This window comes from Chionomys nivalis, chromosome X (genome assembly GCF_950005125.1).
Source record: "Chionomys nivalis chromosome X, mChiNiv1.1, whole genome shotgun sequence".
NCBI classification, from domain to species: Eukaryota; Metazoa; Chordata; class Mammalia; order Rodentia; family Cricetidae; genus Chionomys; species Chionomys nivalis.
In genome coordinates, this window is record NC_080112.1 from 75,218,980 (window position 1) to 75,238,101 (window position 19,122).

At 36.4% G+C, this 19,122-nt stretch overlaps 1 protein-coding gene across 13 annotated transcripts in view; it reads right to left on the reverse strand.

The window, feature by feature from the left end:
- The window catches only part of Atrx (ATRX chromatin remodeler), a 157,947-nt gene that overhangs the window by 43,744 nt on the left and 95,081 nt on the right, over positions 1-19,122 (reverse strand). For all 13 annotated transcript variants that reach the window (XM_057759003.1, XM_057759000.1, XM_057758995.1 and 10 more), the window contains 9 exons: positions 18,568-18,677; positions 17,298-17,444; positions 16,975-17,152; positions 13,620-13,757; positions 12,271-12,446; positions 10,391-10,508; positions 3,848-3,978; positions 2,630-2,718; positions 2,329-2,501 (listed from right to left, as the gene is read on the reverse strand). In XM_057759003.1, the coding sequence (XP_057614986.1) occupies positions 2,329-2,501; positions 2,630-2,718; positions 3,848-3,978; positions 10,391-10,508; positions 12,271-12,446; positions 13,620-13,757; positions 16,975-17,152; positions 17,298-17,444; positions 18,568-18,677 (1,260 nt within the window). The remainder of the gene's footprint in view (positions 1-2,328; positions 2,502-2,629; positions 2,719-3,847; positions 3,979-10,390; positions 10,509-12,270; positions 12,447-13,619; positions 13,758-16,974; positions 17,153-17,297; positions 17,445-18,567; positions 18,678-19,122) is intronic.

Below are 19,122 nucleotides of genomic sequence, written 5' to 3' on the forward strand. Positions count from 1 at the left end.
GAGGTAAGAAGGGAAAGGGAAGAGAGAGACAGACAAAGTATATGTGGTGGGGAGAAAAGCAGCAGCAGCATAGTTCTATGGTCTGGAATATGGTTTCCCCCTCACTAAAATTCATTTTAAATTTTGATTCCCAAAAGATGGTTAGGTTGTTAAGGCAGATGAATAAACCAGAATAATGTAATGGTGAACACCGATAAAACTGAGGAGGTTAAGGCAGGAAGATCATGAGTTTGAGGCCAAGAAAATCCTATCTCAGAAAATAAATAAAAGAGGAATTAAAGGAGGGAGTCATCTTGTGAGAATTATTATGATAATTCCTTTTGTGTTTTATCTTCTCCTTGAGTGCCCATTTGGTCTCTTATTTTCTACAAGGTGAACAGCATAAGACTCTCACTACATACATGCAAACATGAGATGCTCAGCCTCTAGAATTGTGAGTCCTAATAGAACTTTTTCCTTTACAAACTATACAATCACTTGGATAAAAACAAATATAGTATATTCTTAAATGAAGATCATTTAAATCTAAAGAACAAAGTTGTATTTTACCATCTATCCTAGAGAATGCTTATGATAAAATATATATATATTTATATATATATACATATATATATATATGCTACAAAATACAAAATATATCTACAAATAAGTAACTTCTACTTAACTTCACACAGACATTAAAAAACAAAAGCCATAGTCTAGCAGTCAAAACTTATCTTTTGGAACTCATAACTTTTTCTGCTTTCTTTCAAGGACTCACCATACTGCCTTCTACACCCTGCCCCAGTGCCCAAGTCCTTCACATTAGAGCATATATAAAAAGAAGAGATACTTCAGAAAACATACCAGAAAAAAAGAATGAAAGCAGCTAAACATTTTAAAAAGCAATCCAGCCACATATACCACTTGTACTTCTTGGTGATAAAAGGAACGTTGACCAACTTTTAAAGTTAGTATTTTATTCCTTGAGAATTTCATACATGCATCAAGTCTATCCCCATTGCCTCCCCGCTTCAATTCTCCCACACCTCTGACTTCCATGTTACTTATTTACAGCACTGAACAATTCTTTCTCTTCTCAGCCAAAACAGAAAAAAGAAATTCAGTAACCATATTTCCATACAATTATTTCCAGGAGCACACATATAGAGACTGCAGAACTATAAGCAGAAAGGGGGGAGAAGAAAGCACAGAAGGAGACAGAAGCAGCTTTCCAATGCATTAACTCTATAAGAACAGGTTTTGCTGTTTTAATGAAAATATTCTTTTAATTCTATTAGGAAGATGAATGCTGATAAAGCTACTTTAATAGATGGAGTAGCCAGAGAGAAGAAAAAAAGGGAGATTTTGTAGTTTAAATCTCATGACTCCCCTGATTTGGAGAATCCAGGGTTTGTGGTTAGGCTGCCACCTGTCTATTCCACAGAGGTACTGAAAAGAGAAGCATTTATAGAGGAGTCACTAAGTCAGCTGCAGACCTTTGCTCACTCAAGCTTATCTGATCACAAGATCATCCAGCTGTTACCCACACTGCTTTCCTCCTCACTGATGCTTTAACTACTGGGCTCTAGAGCTTCCCAATGCCAAATATTTAGAGCCATTTACAAGTGCAGTACTTGAAATTATCTGATATTTGGTCCAGGCTTCAAAGCTCCTCCAGAGAACATAGAAAGGCTAAACACTAATTCTTCAGCATATACAAGGGGAGAAGAGCTGAACCCACTGGACAGTAAACTCTAAGACTTTTTTACTTTCATATAAGAGAGAGAAAAACAGCAAAATAAATAGCACATGTTATAGAGGAAACCAAAGCAGGTAATTATAGACTATGAAGAATTTGAAAGAAAAAAAAACTAAATGATTAAAATTCATTCTAATATATACAATTCATTACCTGAAATGCTTCCAGATTTCCTATGTAGCTAAGTGGAAATCCTTGCGATTAGACATATTTGGGCCTGAATGGTAGTTCTACAATTCATTTATAAACCTAAATTTACCAATGACATTGCAGTATCACTAAAGAACTGTTAGTTACACACAGAATCAGAATAATTAAGTGCAGGTTTATAAATTCAACTAAACAACTACCTTTCCTTTTGTCCTCCCTCCAAAATACCAGATGGAAAAAAAATGAATTGCCTCCAACTAAACATTAGTTGGAAATTGTTGCACCTCTGTGTCCTCTTTCATTTTAGGTTCTTAATAACCTAAGCAAAGAAATTCCTTTGCATCAACATTAGGATAACAAAGGACAAAAAAAGCACTAATGACCTAACATGGTCTAAGTCAAGGTTCCGCAAGAAAGGCAACATTCATTACACTCACTTTCCTCTAGCTTCACAGAACCTGAGGGGTTGTTTCCTGTTTCGTCCACATTTCCTTCTCCACCTCCTCTAGATCTTGAATTCCAGACTTTGATGACTTCAACATCATTGTCACTACCACTTCCACTTGAGCTACTATTCTTTTTCCCTTTTCTACCCTTTGTTTTCTTCTTCCTAAAACAAAAAGAAAGAAAATTTCATGTTAAGAAAGCATATTAAAGCTATAAAGTCAATTATTAGCCGACAACAACAAGTACGGGGTTTTGAATATATCAGCATAGGTAACAAAGTACTCAATTTACTTTGCATACTCATCTGAGCTTAAGCTCATGGAGGTTTCATCAGAATCTGAAGCTATAAATTCATCCATACTATCTTCATCAAAATAACCCTAAACAAAAAAAGACATATGTTTTAGTAGCCCATTTCAGAATATACTGGAAATTCAAGCATTTCATTTCACTTAAATTAACCAACATCAATAAATAAGGACTAAGGAACTATTGAAGATGGGAAGAAACAATGGCTTTTTAACGGGATTAGACAAAAGAAGGTCCTCTATGGGATGATCCAAAAAAATAAAGGCACTAGAAACATGAAGAAACAAAGTTTGTTGTTTTGTAGCACAGTTAATTTCTTAGCTCAGATAAGTTACTATGGCTATACAAGATATTAAAATTAGGAGAAACTGAATTAATTTCTAATCTTTCAATAAATATAAAATTATTCCAAACTTAAAAAAAAAGAATTAAGACAAGCCTCAGCCAAAGCTGGCCTCACAATGCTTGATCTAACTACCTCAGCCTTACAAGTGCTGAGAGTACAAATGTGTGTGTCACCATACCCAGCAGGGGTTTTGTTTGTCGTTGTGGAGACAGGGTTTGCTGTACTATGGACTCTCTATATATCCAAGAATGACTATGACATTCAGATCATCCTACTTCCACTTGCTAGGTGCTGGGATTAGAGATGAATGCTACTTTGCCTGGTTCTCAACATCCATGGGTATTATGCATGCTAGACACTCTACCTATTGAGCTACATTCCCAGCCTAATTTTTTGCATTTTTTCCAGTGTATGTGTGTGCGTGCACATGCACTCACGCACGCACATGTTTTCAATGGGGATCAAAACTATGGACCCTGTGCTTAATAGCCAAGTATTCAAGTAGTAAGATATGCCTCTACCCCTCTAAAAAAAGTTATAAGGGCTCAATACAAAAACTTTTAGGACTGGGACTATAACCCCATTGGGTTCAAAGTCAACACATAAACATTTAATGATTCAATTCAAAACACAGAAATAAGTTAGGCATGGTAGCCACAAGTTGGAGGCTAAAGTGGACTACACATTTAGTTTCAGGTCATCCAGTGATATAGAGTAAGACCCTTTCTCAATGGCAATAAAAAAAAAATAAAAGTGAACTAAAAGTAAAAGAGGCTGAATTAATGAAACAGAAAGTTGCTTCAGATAGAGAATATAAAAAAGAACATTTATATAATTTGAGGTACTTAATTTACCTTATTTTCTTTGCTAATGTAGTCCAGCTGCAAACACCAAGGATGAGTCCAAATTCTACTTAACATCTGAAAGTCTTGAAAGAGCTTTGCACCTGCCTTTCCTCTTCCACCTTCAGTGCTATTACCTACACCTAACAAAAAGAAAACACAGTTGAAGACACAAGAATTCTCCATTCCACCATGGTGGTTCTATACTAGGTCTCATACATGCTCAAGCCACGCCCAGTATCTCACTTCACTTCTTGGATAAAGATGTAACTCTTTCTCTACTCAGCTCCTTCTCCAGCACATGTCTGCCTGCAAGCACCATGTTCTGTCATGATGGTATAAGACTAACCTCTCAAACTGTAGAGCACCCAATTAAATGTTTTCTTTTTTTTTTTTTTTTTTTTTTGACAGCTGTAATGGTCATGGTGTCTCTTCACAGCAATAGAAATCCTAACTAAGACAGAAGTGATAAAGATGGAGAGCAAGGAAAGAGATATTTTGATTGAGGGAGTCATTATGGGGCTAGCAAGAAGCCTGGCCCAACTGGTCTTGCCCTGTGATCGATCTTAAATATCACCATAGAACCTTCATTCAGCAACTGATGGAAACAGAGGCAGAGACCTGCAGTGGAGCATTGGGCTGAACTCCCAAAGTCCAGCTGAAGAGTGGGAGGAGCAAGAATATGAACAAAGAGGTCGAGAGTATGGTGGGTATATCTACTGAAACAGTCTACCTGAGCTAATGGGAAGGAACCAGCTTAGGACCAAACTAGACCCTCTAAATGTGGGTGACAATGATAAGGCTGGAGCAGACTGCGGGGCCACTGGCAATGGCACCAGGATTTATCTCTACTGCTTGTACTGGCTTTTTTGGACCATTCTCTTTGCTCAGTCTAGATATAGTAGGGAGAGCCTTTAACCTTCCCCCAAAGGAATGTGCCTTACCTTCTCTGAGGAGTGGATGGGGGATGGAGAAGGGAATGGGAGGGAGTGGGAACTGGGATTGATATGTAAAATGAAAAAAGACTGTTTTCTTTTAAAAAAAATAGAATTAAAAAAAGAAAAAACAGAAGTGATAAAATACAGGAAGTAAAATATCTAAAATTTTGAAAAGTTTCTTACTATAATATCAGTAGAAATAGCAAATAAAAAGTTCTGATTTTAGTCACAACAAAGTCATAACTACTAACACAAACTATAATTTTATCAGTCCGATAATGAGGGGCTCACTGCAATTTTAATTAAAAAGGTCACTAAAAATACATACTTTCCCTTATATTTTTGAAATGTCCTAAATTGTATTCATGGCCCCTTTATCTATTACAGATAGATAAAGTGTTGTTCCATACAGATAGGCCTCCAGCAATTCTTTCCAACTATGACAACTCAAAAATGCTTCTTTCAAAAATTATGCTGAACAAAATATAAAGGAGGGTAAGAGAGGAAAATATTCTAGGTAAAGACAGACAAATAATAGTGATCTTACTACTATGGGAGGAAAAAAAATCAAAGATCTGAAATCCACAGAAATACAGAATAATTGGGAGAAGCAAAGGGCTGGGAAAAAATGAAGGGATGGAGGGCAACAGGTACAAAATTTCAATCACATATGATAATGTTCTACAGACATAATAGTAAGCATAAGGACTATAATGTATTGTATACTATAAACTGCTAAGAGTGTATTTTAGGTATTATTTCTATACACAAAATGTATGAGAAAAGAACAGGCATGCTTGATCAGCTATATTAATTTTCTTGCTATGTAGATGTATACATCAAGGGTGTCTTAAGTATAGTTCATAATGTTGCTCATTTAAGTCCAATGATGTTCTTCTTAGCTATTCGAGGAATCACTAAAAGCCTTTTGGGTTTCTTGGCCATATTGGTGGAAGAAGAAAAAATAGTGAGGGCATTAAAAATGGGGAAACTTGGGGCCAATGTGGGGCTGGGAAAGGCACATGTTACTAAGCCTAAACTTGATCCCCAGAACCCACATAAGGTAGCAGAGAACTGAGCGTTACAAGCTGTGGTCTAACCTACACATGAGTGCCATGGTCCAAGTGTGTACACATACACTTAAAAATTAAATGTAATAAAAAAATGGAAAATTGGATGTGGCAGTGCACACCTTTAATCACAGCACTCAGGAAGCAGAATCAAGTTGAAGGCCAATCTGGTCTACATGGTAAGTGTCAGAGTAACAGGAGAATCTGAAAACAGAACTGAAAAGGAATATAGTAGCACAAGCCTATGATCTCAGCATTTGGGACACAGAGGCAAGTGAATCATAAGTTTAAAGACATTCCTAGCTAGACAGAAACTTTGAGGCCGACTTGGATGGTGGTGGCAAAAGCCTCTAATCCCAACACTTGAGGGGGCTGAGGCTGCCAGATCTCTGTGAGTTCCAGGAAAGTCAGAAAGCTGTTACAGAGAAGCATGTTTCGGAAAAAAAAAAAAAAAAAAGGGACAAGGGAAAAACCAACTAAAAGAAATATGGAAACACCTTATAGGAGTTAGTTCTACAATTAGTGTATCTCAAAATATGCACTGATGAAATAATCTCCTTTAACACAAAAATCTGATTTTATATCCTCTAATATTTCTGGGTCAAATAGTGAAAATAAACACTTAAGATGACCTAAAAGAAAATCTCCAAGACATCACATACCTAATACAAAGTACCCAAGAGAATTCTATATATTCACAAATAACTGAAAAGAATATGATATTAAATTATCTCATCAACACAGGTCTAGAAAGTTGAGGAATGTGGCTTACTTTTCATGTGCAAACATGTTTTACATCAGTTGAAATCGAAATCATGCAGTTCCATCATTTGCTAATTGGCAAATTCAGGCATTACACATCATTGCTGAACTGTCCTCTAAAGGAATTGTGTTAAAAACCGTGATGTTCTTACTTCAATATTTGACAAAAGAAGCAAGATTAGAGATAGTACAGAAATCTTGTCTGTACCACCAAACAGTTCAACATAAGTTGTGTTTGATTTATAAATTGTACTATAGGATACCAAAATAAAAAAATCTTCAGGCTGACTGCTTAAGAAAAACATCAATTTCTTGAGGAAAATTAATCCTTAGTCAAAGGAATATCAGGAACTATGGCCAAAAGTGCTTCTGGTCACAGGGTAACAGGAAAGCATTCGTAAAAACAAAGAGAAATGTGAAAAAAAAGATGAAGGAATCATTAGAGCATAGCAACTGGAATGCTCAGGTAAAACAAATACAGTTTAAAGAAATGCTACAGGAAATCTTGATGTTATATAGGACTCTGAAGTCAAAGAATAAACAGAATAACTGAATATAACTTTTGAAAATAAGTCACTGTGTTTTTCTTTCAAAGACTTATTAAGTATGGGAATACAATGCATGCCTGTACTTCCTTCCAGTACTCAAAAGCTCAAAACAGAATATCATGAGTTCAAAATCAAGACCTTGTTTCTCCCCTAAAAAGTTTTACAGAGATATAATATATACAGTATGAAATTACAAATTAAAAGTATAAAATCCAGTGACTTTTACTCTACTCATAACCATTGTCACAATTCAAAGACTTTGGCTGCTAGAAAGCCTTTGCTGGTTTTGTCTTTGCAGTGGTGGGTATTGATTCTAGAGTAAAACACATGCTGGCTAAGCTCCATGCATCTGAGCTACACCTCAACCCCACAATTCAGCTTGAAATACTTTTATCACCACCACAAAACACTACACGACGTAGTCTCAACCTCCTCATTCCCTCCTTTGCATAGCCCTTAGCCAAACTGCATCTAATGAATCTGTAGATTTGCCAATACATGATGTTTCATATAAGCAGCATCATAAACACTTATGCATGGCTTCCTTATTGCCAAATATTACCCATTATATGTATAGTCCTTGTTTCTTCATCCATTCATTTTGTTAACAAACATCGTTTCTGCACTTGGGTATGTATTTATGAAAAATGTTGCGATCAACATTGAAATTAAAACTTGATTTCAATTGTGTATATATCTAGGATTAGAACTGGTGAATAATTCTAAATCTTGGCCACTTTTTACTTTTCTTTTATCATATCCTATTTTATGTATAGTGATCCATCACTGTGTGCCTGCCTTGCATTCATTTCCTGAGTAATAATATGAGTAAATGCCAGTTGTTTATATTCTTTGAAGAAAAGTCTTCTTGATTTCTTAACACCTACCAGAGCTTGCAGGAGGGGGAAGTTTGAGATACTTTCTCTATTAACCCAGGCTGGACTGAAGTTCACGATTCTCCTATTCTAGCCTCCTCAGTGTTGAGATTATATGTGCATACTACCACACTAGGCAGGAATGTCCATTTACAACTGAGTTGTAAAAGTCCGTTTTATATGTCCTAGATATAAGTACCTTATTAGACAGGATTCACTTAGGTTACCTCTTATCACAAGTTATCTTTCATCTTTTTTATCAATTGAGACAGGGTTTTACTCTGTAACATACGCTGATATGGAACTTCCTAGGAAGCTACGGCTGGCATCAAACTTGAGATCCTCCTGCTGCAGCTTCATGAGTACCTGGATCACAGGCCATGTGTCATCATGCCAGGATAGTTTTAGTTCTTAAATACAGGTCCTTCACATTTTTTGGTAATTCATTGAATGAGGTAATGCATGGATGTATGTGATAACCTCATTGAGAGGATAGGATGAGATTGTCTGCTTCAGCCCAAGAGTACAAGACAGCCGGGTGAACACAGGTAGACCATATCTGAAAGTGAGAAAGGTGAGTGGGAGAAAAAAGAAAGGGAGGCAGAAGAGGCTAAGAAGAAGCGAGGAGAGAGATGGTGATTCCTGCTCAGTTTTATTGTTAGTTTTGTTTTTTAGTTTTTTTGAGACAGAGTTTCCCTGTTTAACAGTCTTGGCTTTGTGGACCAGGCTGGCCTTGAACTCAAGAGATCTGCCTGCCTCTGCCTCCCAAGTCCTGGAATTAAAGACCACCATTGTTCCCAGCCAGTTTTGTTTTTCATTTTTTTCAGATGAGACATTTACTAGGTTTTCTTACTGTCGAGCCTGCCCCACTTCTCCCTTTCCATTTTTCTGTCTCTCCCTCCCTCTTTTTTTTTTTTTTTTTTTTTTTCGAGACAGGATTTCTCTGTAGATTTGGAGCCTGGCCTGGAACTAGCTCTTGTAGACCAGGCTGGCCTAGAACTCCCAGAGATCCGCCTGTCTCTGCCTCCCGAATGCTGGGATTAAAGGCGTGCGCCACCACCGCCCGGCACTAAAAACTTTGTTTGTTTATTTATTTATTTGTTTGTTTGTTTTGTGCACAGTGTTCAGCCTCCATGCCTGCAGGCCAGAAGAAGACACCAGACCCCATTATAGATGGTTGTGAGCCACAATGTGGTTGCTGGGAATTGAACTCAAGACCTCTGGACGAGCAGTCAGTGCTCTTAACCTCTGAGCCATTTCTCCAGCCCCAATATTTATTTATTATGTATACAATGTTCTGTCTGTATGCCTGAGGCCAGAAGAAGGCACCAAACCTCATTACAGATGGTTGTGAGCCACCATGTGGTTGCTGGGAATTGAACTCAGGACCTTTGGAAGAGCAGGCAATGCTCTTAACCACTGAGCCATCTCTCCAGCACCCCCCCTTTTTAAAGTCTCCCTCTCCCTTGCCTACTCCCCCAACCTGGACTGACTAAGCAGCTAGCTGTCCCAAAATTCATTATGTAGAACCGGATGGCCTGGAGCTCACAGCGCGATGCCTGCTACCATTCCCAGCTAACCATCTCTCTTAAGATGTCTATAGAGAAACCCTGTCTCGAAAACCAAAAAAAAAGATGTCTATGCATCTCATCTCAGTGAGCTTCTAACTCCCTATGTAACAGAAGACAATGGCCTTGAACTACTAATCCTGCTGCTGTCACTTCCTAGTTCTTAACTAATTAAAGGCTTTATTCACATAATACACAGATACTCGTGGGCATTTTCTTGCATATTGTTGGTGATGCTGAAAATCAAGCTGAAGTTCCCATATATACAATGTTTAGTTGAACACTTCGACTGAACAATTATTGCTTTAAGATTGTCCCTTGAACTTAGCTTGGATAGTAATTTTAATTTAATTGCAGTTTTTTATTGATTTTTATTTTTATTTTTTTATTTTTTTTATTTTTTCGAGACAGGGTTTCTCTGTGGTTTTGGAGCCTGTCCTGGAACTAGCTCTTGTAGACCAGGCTGGTCTCGAACTCACAGAGATCCGCCTGCCTCTGCCTCCCAAGTGCTGGGATTAAAGGCATGCGCCACCACCGCCCGGCTTTATTGATTTTTATTGAGCTCTACATTTTTCTCTGCTCCCCTCCACTTCAACACTCCCCCAAAGTTCCCATGCTTCCAATTTACTCAGGAGATCTTATATTTTTCTACTTCCCATGTAGATTATATCTATGTGTGTCTTAAGCATACTTATTTCATTCAAATGTAAAAAATATGAAATAAACTTAAAAATGGCAAAATTACCAAGAGCATATTCATATAGAAGATGAAAATAACTGAATGCATTTGTTACCTGTTAAGTGATCTAAGTAGTACTGATAGAGCTTGCACTGAATAGCAGTCATTCTCACAGCTAATACATATTCGTGTTTTGGAGGCAAAAACTTTGTTAATGCTGTATAATCTTTCCTCTGCAATTAACAAGACAGAATGCAAATCAGTTATCTAAACATATAAAAACTTAAGAGCTCTCATTTGTTGGGAGTTGAAAGACACATAGTCAATATATTCTAAATGATATTTACCCTCTCAAGTTGTAACAGAAACCACATATGACTATACTTATGTCATATGACTATATAATGATACACTGGTTTAAAAAAAGATACTGCAACATGCCCATCAGATTTTAAAATAAAGTGGTTACATGTGATCGTTTAATAAAATTCAAATTCTCAAGATAATCTTTTTGATATTTAAAAAAAAGTATAAGTGGGAGAAGTCATGTGGTAAGTAATACTATCAAAAATGACTTGCTTTTCATGTAAATTATGGGAATCAAAAGTGTCACATAGGCAGGGCAGTGGTAGTGTGCACATTTAATCCCAGCACTCTAGAGACAGAGGCAGCCAGATCTTTGCGAGTTTGAGGCCAGCCTGGTCTACAAAGCAAGTTCCAGTATAGCCAGGGCTACACAGGGAAACTCCTGTCTCAGAAAAAATAAAAGTGTCACGTAGCCAACTGTTGAGGCATATGCCTGTGATCCTAACACTTGAGACGCTGAGGCAGGAAGATCAAGGCTTCCAATCCAGCCTAGGCTAAAAAGAAAACCCATCCATCTCAAAGGAGAAAAAGGGGAAAAACACACACACATACACACAAAACTCAAATTCTATGACAATCTGAATTATGCCAAACACTAACACATAACTTCTGAAGCTATGTTTGTCACTTTAAGAAAATAAGTCATGCTTAAAAAAAAAAAAAAGAAAGAAAAAGAAACACCAAGGAAACCATGTTACTGTAGGGACAGAAAATAATACTAATAATAGCTGAATAGAAATAACTACTTAAAACAAAATAACAAAAAACCCAACTTACTACTTGGGTAATAATAGCAATAAAAAAACAAAGTACTTATGAGTACATGTAGCCAACCTAAATCAAACACAACTGTCTTCTATGACAGCATTATAGCCATCCTAAAAGATAATCTGCTTCACTGTGAATCAGGGTTTAGTGTCCTCGGAGAGAATGTAGATATTTAAATTTCTGAATTGATAACAAGATATTTACCTATCTATAAATATAGATTAACCAAGTCTTACTTAAATAACACTACTAACCTATTCAATATATACCCGAAAGTAACGAAAGAAACCATTGTGTGCATGTGTCTGTGCGTCTGTGAATAGATGTATGACTAAAGAGTAAATGAATAACATGTGTGTCACAGCATAAATGTGGAGCCCAGAGGACGACAACCTTGTGAGCAAATTTTCTCTTTCCACTTTTACAGAAATTCTAGGGATTAAACTCTGGTTGCCACGCTTGTGCAGCAAGCACCTTTACCCACTAAGTCATTTTGCCAGCCCCTAAAATGGTGTGTTAAGGATTACTTTAAAATCAGTTCTATTAGTTTATACTAGCCTCTACTACAACTATTTCAAACACTGAGACTCTGAATACCATGCCATAGTACAAAAAAGAATTTCTTAATCATAACAGCTGTGCATCTTAAGACAATGAATTTAAACATGAACATAGCAATATATGGGGCAAGAGCATTAATCAACTGTGTTCTTAAACTGTGAAACATATTACAAATATGAATAAATGGCATATTTTTAAAGAGATGCAAAACTAGAAAAGAAAAAGAAACAAAAGTAGTTGAAGCTTCAACTCAGAAAATAATGTGGGATGGCAGTATTCTTATTATGGAAGCATCTGTACCTGAACACATCCGGCTAACATCTCATAGAGAATATGAGCACGTTTTTTCATCACTCTCACATCTACCATTGTAGAATCTGCACACTGACCATTCTGGATTGGATTTATAAATCTATTCCTGAACTCCTTGATGGATCCAAGCAAATTTTCCTTGATAAAGTTAACCATGCAATGATCTAAGAGACAAAACATTGATTCATTAATAACATTAAAGATGGAAACCCAGAAAAACTCCCCAATATATTGCTCATGCCAAAACCTCAGATTATAAAGGGAAGGGAAACCGGAGGCAGGAAGGGAGGTGAGGAGAAAAAGTCAAGTTTAGGAAAATATCTGGTTTTAAGTCTGATCTAGAACTACATAAATCATATGAGAAACTGAAAGAGACCATCCATAAACCCTAGGCCTAGTTCTTCTAAAAAGTGGTTGATTCTAAATCACTATTCTTTACAGGAAAAAAACAAAACAAGTATATATAACTATAATGATGATTTTATGGTCAGTGAGGGCATGTTGTAAGAAAAATAAATACAAAATAAAAGTAATAAAAGTAGATAAGCTACTATGACGCAGCTAATTCTGTTCTTGATTCAGCTGTGCAAGCCTTTAAAGGTGCCACCACTTGCCCTATATTAAACAGCACCACAATGTAAAATAGCATTTCTATAGTAAGGAGAACAAAAGAACAATGGGAAAAAATAACAAACAAATAAAAAGCCTGATGAAATGGACAACACGAAACTCTATAATGACAATTGGAATTTGCTAAATAAGCTCCTGTTCCATTCCAAGAAAATGAAGGATATTCACAGGGCACCTCTCTGTATATTTCAGTTTTCTCTTCCAAAATTGTTCACAACCAGCCTTTCTTTTTATACTTTTTTGCAAGTGGAGAGGAGGTTTCACTGTGTAGTATTGGCAACCCTAGAACTCACAAAGATAAACCTCCTCAGTGATGGGATCAAAGGTGTATATACAACCACACTCAGCCTCTTTTTGTTTCCTTACTAGTACTTCCTCCAAACTGGATATACGACCTTATAAGACACACTGAATAAGCACATACACATTTTGTATATTTTAAAGCAATCGTTAAAGAATTCTGATACTTTTTCAAATATTTGAGTTTCCTTAGCTATATCTGAGCAATGACAACAGCACATGTCTTGTGGTATGCTACTCATATCCATACAGCATTTCACTTATGAGCATGTTGTTCTTTTACAGAAGAATCAACTATAGATCATGGTAAGGGACTACAACAAACAGAAGGAAGAAAGATGGTAACAGTGCAAAATTATATGAGTCAACAACAGCATTCTGGAGCATAAAGGTATATACTAACTCACATTCGATTAGGTTATTTTGAAGTGGTGTTCCTGTTAAAATAATCCTCCTTCTTGATCGTATAGAGTTCATAGCTTTTGAAACAGCAGATGCTTCATTTTTTAGAATATGGCCTTCATCACAAACAACAAAATCAGGGCCTATAAAAATGTATACAAAAACAATGCTTAATTTAAACCCAATGAATCTAAAAAGGCTGTTCATGGAAACTAAAAAGGCTGTTCTACGGTTAATCATTTTATAATGCTGGTCTTGAAAGAAGGTAATATTATTACAAGCACAATCATATTTTATGTCTCACTGTGTATGGTTGAAATGGCACTGATTAGTATTAATCAAAGCAACCACAGCCAAGTATTAAAGTATTACTATAAATAGTATTAAGGTCTATAAACCTTGAAGACTAAAGCTTAAAGATTTTACCAACAGCCAGGTGATATTGGCACATGCCTTTAATCTCAGCACTCACTCAGGAGACAGAGACAGGAGGATCTCTGTGAGTTTGAGGCCAGTCTGGTCTATAGAGCAAGTTCCAGGACAGCCAGGGCTACACAGAGAAACCCTGCCTGAAAAACAAACAAATAAACAAAAGACTTAACCAACATAAAAAGAGCAAGAGAAATACAAGTGAGGAAGATCACTCCCAACACACCTGGATTTTTCAAAAAGAACTATCTTCTGGGGGATGACAAAAAAAAGAACTTTTAGAACTAAGATACTTTAAAATGCTTAAGCACTTTTAACAATTAGAATGAAATATCTTCAAAGATAATATTTTGGCCATAGATTACATTAAAATTATCACAAAAGACAAAGAAGAATTTATATATACATGAAAAAGACAAATATCAAAACTCTATAGGAATAATATAGGGGCTGAATAAAGAAGTGGCTCAGTGGTTATAAAAACTTGATGTTCTTCCACAGGACCTGGCTTCCACCTCCAGCACCTAAATCATGGCTCCCAACCATCCATATCTCCATTTCCAAGAGATTTGACACATTTTTCTGGCCTCCATGAGCAACAGGCATGAACCTGGTGCACAAAAATACATGCAGGCAAAACACCCACATATATAAATAAAAATAAGTATTTTAAAAAGGAAATGATAAAAACTAATTACAAGAAGTCATAAAACATTTGCAGTCTATTTAAAATTTTAAACACTAAATGCTAGGACTATTTTATGTTTTAAACACATTCCTCTTGGTATATGTTATACATGGTATATATTATGAGATACTCATTGCAATACAAATAAATAGTTTGAGACTTAAAACTATCTCTAATCTTAAGGGACAATGACAAGGACAGGGGAAGGATCAAGCATTCAAAACCCACCTCAACTATGTAGAAAAAAACCTTTTCACCCCCCCCCCAACACACACATACACACAATTTAACAAAACACTAATGGAAAACCAAAGCATTGTTGAAGTCATAACAAGGATAACCTAGACATTTAAACTTAAAAATTAACTAACAAGAGGACTGGAGAGATGGCTCAAAGGCTAAGAGGACTTGCTGCTTTTATAAAGTACCTAGGTTCAGTTCCAAGGGCCAAATGACATCTCATAACTTTCTGTAATTCCAGTTCTTGGGGACCTAACAAGTTCTTCAGGCATCTTCAGGTGCCAGACACACACATGGTACAGATATAAATGCAGGCAAAACACTTACACAAAAAATACTTTAAAAATAACTTAAAAATTAAAGTAAATGAATACATTTTAAAGTAAAATAAGCATCCTATCAGCTAAAACTACATTTAGAATTGTATTACACATTAACCAGAATTTACTAAAGCAATGTTAGGCTACATAAAAAAAAAACATTAATTTCAGAGCAAGCTGGATATTGTACACCTAGCACCTGGAACTGTTTGCTGGGAAGCTGAACAGCAATAGGCTTAATTCCATAGAAGGTTTAAAATTGAAGGCATTTACTCAGCTAACTAGCCCTCCTCTCCTTTGTGTTCCTAAGAGCTCCTGCTTGTCCTCTGATCTACTAGTCTCTCCAAGAATTGTTTACATTTTTTTGATCTTGGCTCTATGGTGATCTGTCTCTTTACCTCCAGTCTCTGTCACATAACACTAAGTCTTGTTTTAAATCTTTTGCATATATTCTCTTAACTTCCTCTTCTCACCTAAAACTGTAGCAACTTTGTTGGTGGCTAAGAAAGCAAAACTTCATGAAGTGGCAGCAATGTGCTCATGAGTTAAATAACTGGTAAATTGCTATCCGAGATGTACTAACTAGGAGCCAAAGAGAATGTCTAAGAACCTCAAAGTAGTGGACAAAGAAAACAGAAGCATACGGAATTATATACCGGCTTCCAGTTTCCAATAGCATTCAGACCACCATTAAAATAAAAGGAGCCAGACAGATGATTCAGTAAGTCAAAGTGCTGAGGGTTGTTGCAAACGCATGAGCTCTATTACAGAAACCCACAGTGGTGAAAAGGTGCCAAAAGTTGTGTTCTGTCCTCTGTACATGCAAGCCATGGATCACATATGTTTACATTCATCCATTCTACTCATTCCTGTAATCTCAACCCCTCTCTCCCTCCCCTCAGACTAAGTAAGATGAAATTTAAAAATAAAATAAATCATTGCATCTTGAACTGATTCTGGAATCCATTCTTGCACCAATTCCCAGAAACTGAACTAAGATCATCAGGCGTGCAGAATAACAGCTTTCACCCACTAAGCTATTTTAGTGCATGCCCCATCCTATTTCAGATGGACATATGATCTTACTGCCTCCATTTCAGAAATACTAGGATTACAGATGATTTGCCATGCCCAGCATATAAAACTTACTTCAAAATTAAATTTCAGGCTGGGGATGTGACCTAGCATGCATGAGGCATTGGGATTAATCTGTAGTACCACATCATCACATAAACCATGTGACAGGGTTAATGTCAATAATTCCATCACTCAGGAAGTGGAGGCAGGAGGATCAGAAGGCAAAGATGACCCTCTGCTAGTCACAGAGACATCCCTGTCAAATAGGGAGGGCTATGATTATAGGCACATGCCACAATGCCTGATTTTAAAAACTGTTTAAAACCATTCACAAGATACACTGAAAAAAACCTGCTGAAATGATACAATAGTTAAAATTCTAATACACCAACCTCAGAACGAAACACAAAAACTCAATAGCTAAAAGTATTAAAGACGATTTTATGTTATTTAAATTATATTTAGAACTAAGAAAAAAATAAAACCTAATAGACAAAGGAAACAAGTACTGGCTACTTAATAAGTATCCAATTAATAACTCTTAAATTACAGATAAACACATATTTTTCAACTGGCTTTGTCATGTCAGCGCTGATAGTACCTTACCTGGATCAACTAAAGCTTTATTGAAAATTTCTTTAAGTTTTCGACTCTTCACATTCCTTCCTTGAGCAAGATTTCTGTACATCTCATAACCTATGATCATAACGCCACCATCTTCTTGCCATCTCTGTAGCATATAACTTCTCTCCTGAGGACGTTTCACGGTTGCTAATTCAGAGACCTTGAAAAATAAAGGTTTAACAGTAGCTATTAAAACAACTGAGTTTTAAATACTGCCAGTGAAATGTGCATTAGTAACTAAGAATCTTCTTTCCATATAGGAATCTCATGCTATTGCTTCAATAGGAAACATAACTAAATGTTACCTCAAGTTTTTCATCATCATTTAGTCCCTCCTGCCACTTCTCAAATTCATTCATCCAGTTCAAAGCAGTGTTAAGAGGACAAACCACTAAAGCTGTACTGAAATCCAATTTGTCACACAAAAGGACTGTGTGAAGAAAACTGACCACCTACAATAAAGTAAATAAAGTTACATTTTCATTTAAATATACAAAAAACAAATTAGAAAAATCAAACAATCACAATTTACTCAGTTTGCTTTAAATAATGAGCCAGCCAAAAAAAGCAAGATCATAATTTCAAACCCATACAAAATATAAAGAACTATAACATTAAAACCAGTCCTAGAAATGAAGGAGTTTTAGTAGTGAAAAGGACTTTAAATTTTTATTACCATAACAAACTATAAAGTTCAGTAAGAAGGCCGGGCAGTCGTGGTGTATGCCTTTAATCCCAGCACATGGGAGATAGAGGCAGGTTGATCTGTGAGTTTGAGGATAGCCTGGTCTACAAAGCAAGTTCCAGAACAATCAGGAATGTTACACAGAGAAACCCTGTCTTGGGAAAAATAAATTTCACCTGGTATCCTTGAAGCTGTTGATAGTCACACCTGCAAGCACACTGCCTCAACTCCTATCACTCAGCACCTTTACACAAACATCACTCTTTTTGTAGTGCTGTCAAGAATATTTGGGTTTTTAACTTTTTCTTTTATTTGAGATTATAAAACAACAGTATCATCTCCTCCTTCCCTTTCTTCCCCCCGAAACTTCGCACATACTCCTCCTTGCTCTCTATCTAATTCATGGTCTCTTTTTCCATTGTTTTTATGCACATATATGAATATGGATACACAAACACCATTTCTTTAAATATGTTTACTCTAAATCTTGACCCTCCCCTTTTAACAGAGTATCAGAAAGTACATTTTTAAATTTCATTCCTCACCACAATATGCAATATACAATACTTGAGAAGGGACCTTATCATTCTTCTTTACTGCTGTATCTCTACAACCCACCTAAAACACAGCAGAATCCAAAACACTTATTAATATATGTGCAAAATGAATAGGCTTATTTCCTTTTTTATAAAGACTTATTTATTATGTATACAACATTCTGCCTCCATGTATGCCCGCACACCAGAGGAGGGCACCAGATCTCATTACAGATGGTTGTGAGCCACCATGTGGTTGCTGGGAATTGAACTCAGGACCTCTGGAAGAATAGCCAGGGCTCTCAACTACTGAGCCAACTCTCCAGCCCTAGGTTTATTTCCTATAGCTCTTACCTGCAAGGTCTTACCAAGGCCCATGCAGTGGGCAAGAATACACCCTGAACCTGGAGATTTCTTTGTCTTTTTCACAGATTCACAGCAGCAATCCCACATAAACTGAACACCTAAGAATGAGAAACCAAAACTTGTAAAAAACAGCAAGCTTTTAGATTTTGTTTTTTAACATTTATTTTATGTGTCTAAATGTATACCATATGAGTGCTGGGAATCGAACCAAGCTGCCCTACAAGAGCAACAAGTACTCTTGGCTACTGAGCCATCTCTCCAACACCCAAGAAATAGCATTCAAAAAACAATGGGTACTAAAGATATTTTTGTTGTTGTTGTTGACTAAAGACATTCTTAAAAAAATAGAACTGGTTTTTTTTCTGCTAAAGTAAAGCAGAACTAAAACACAAGCAGAAAACGGGGGGGGGGGGGGATGTCTGTTCAAATACCCTAAACTATAACACTAGATTTCTCTATACCTTAGGATAGCTTTAAAAGGTAGAAAAATACTTGAAAAACAGAAACTTTAACCAAAGAGGGCAGAGCTTCCTATCAAATACA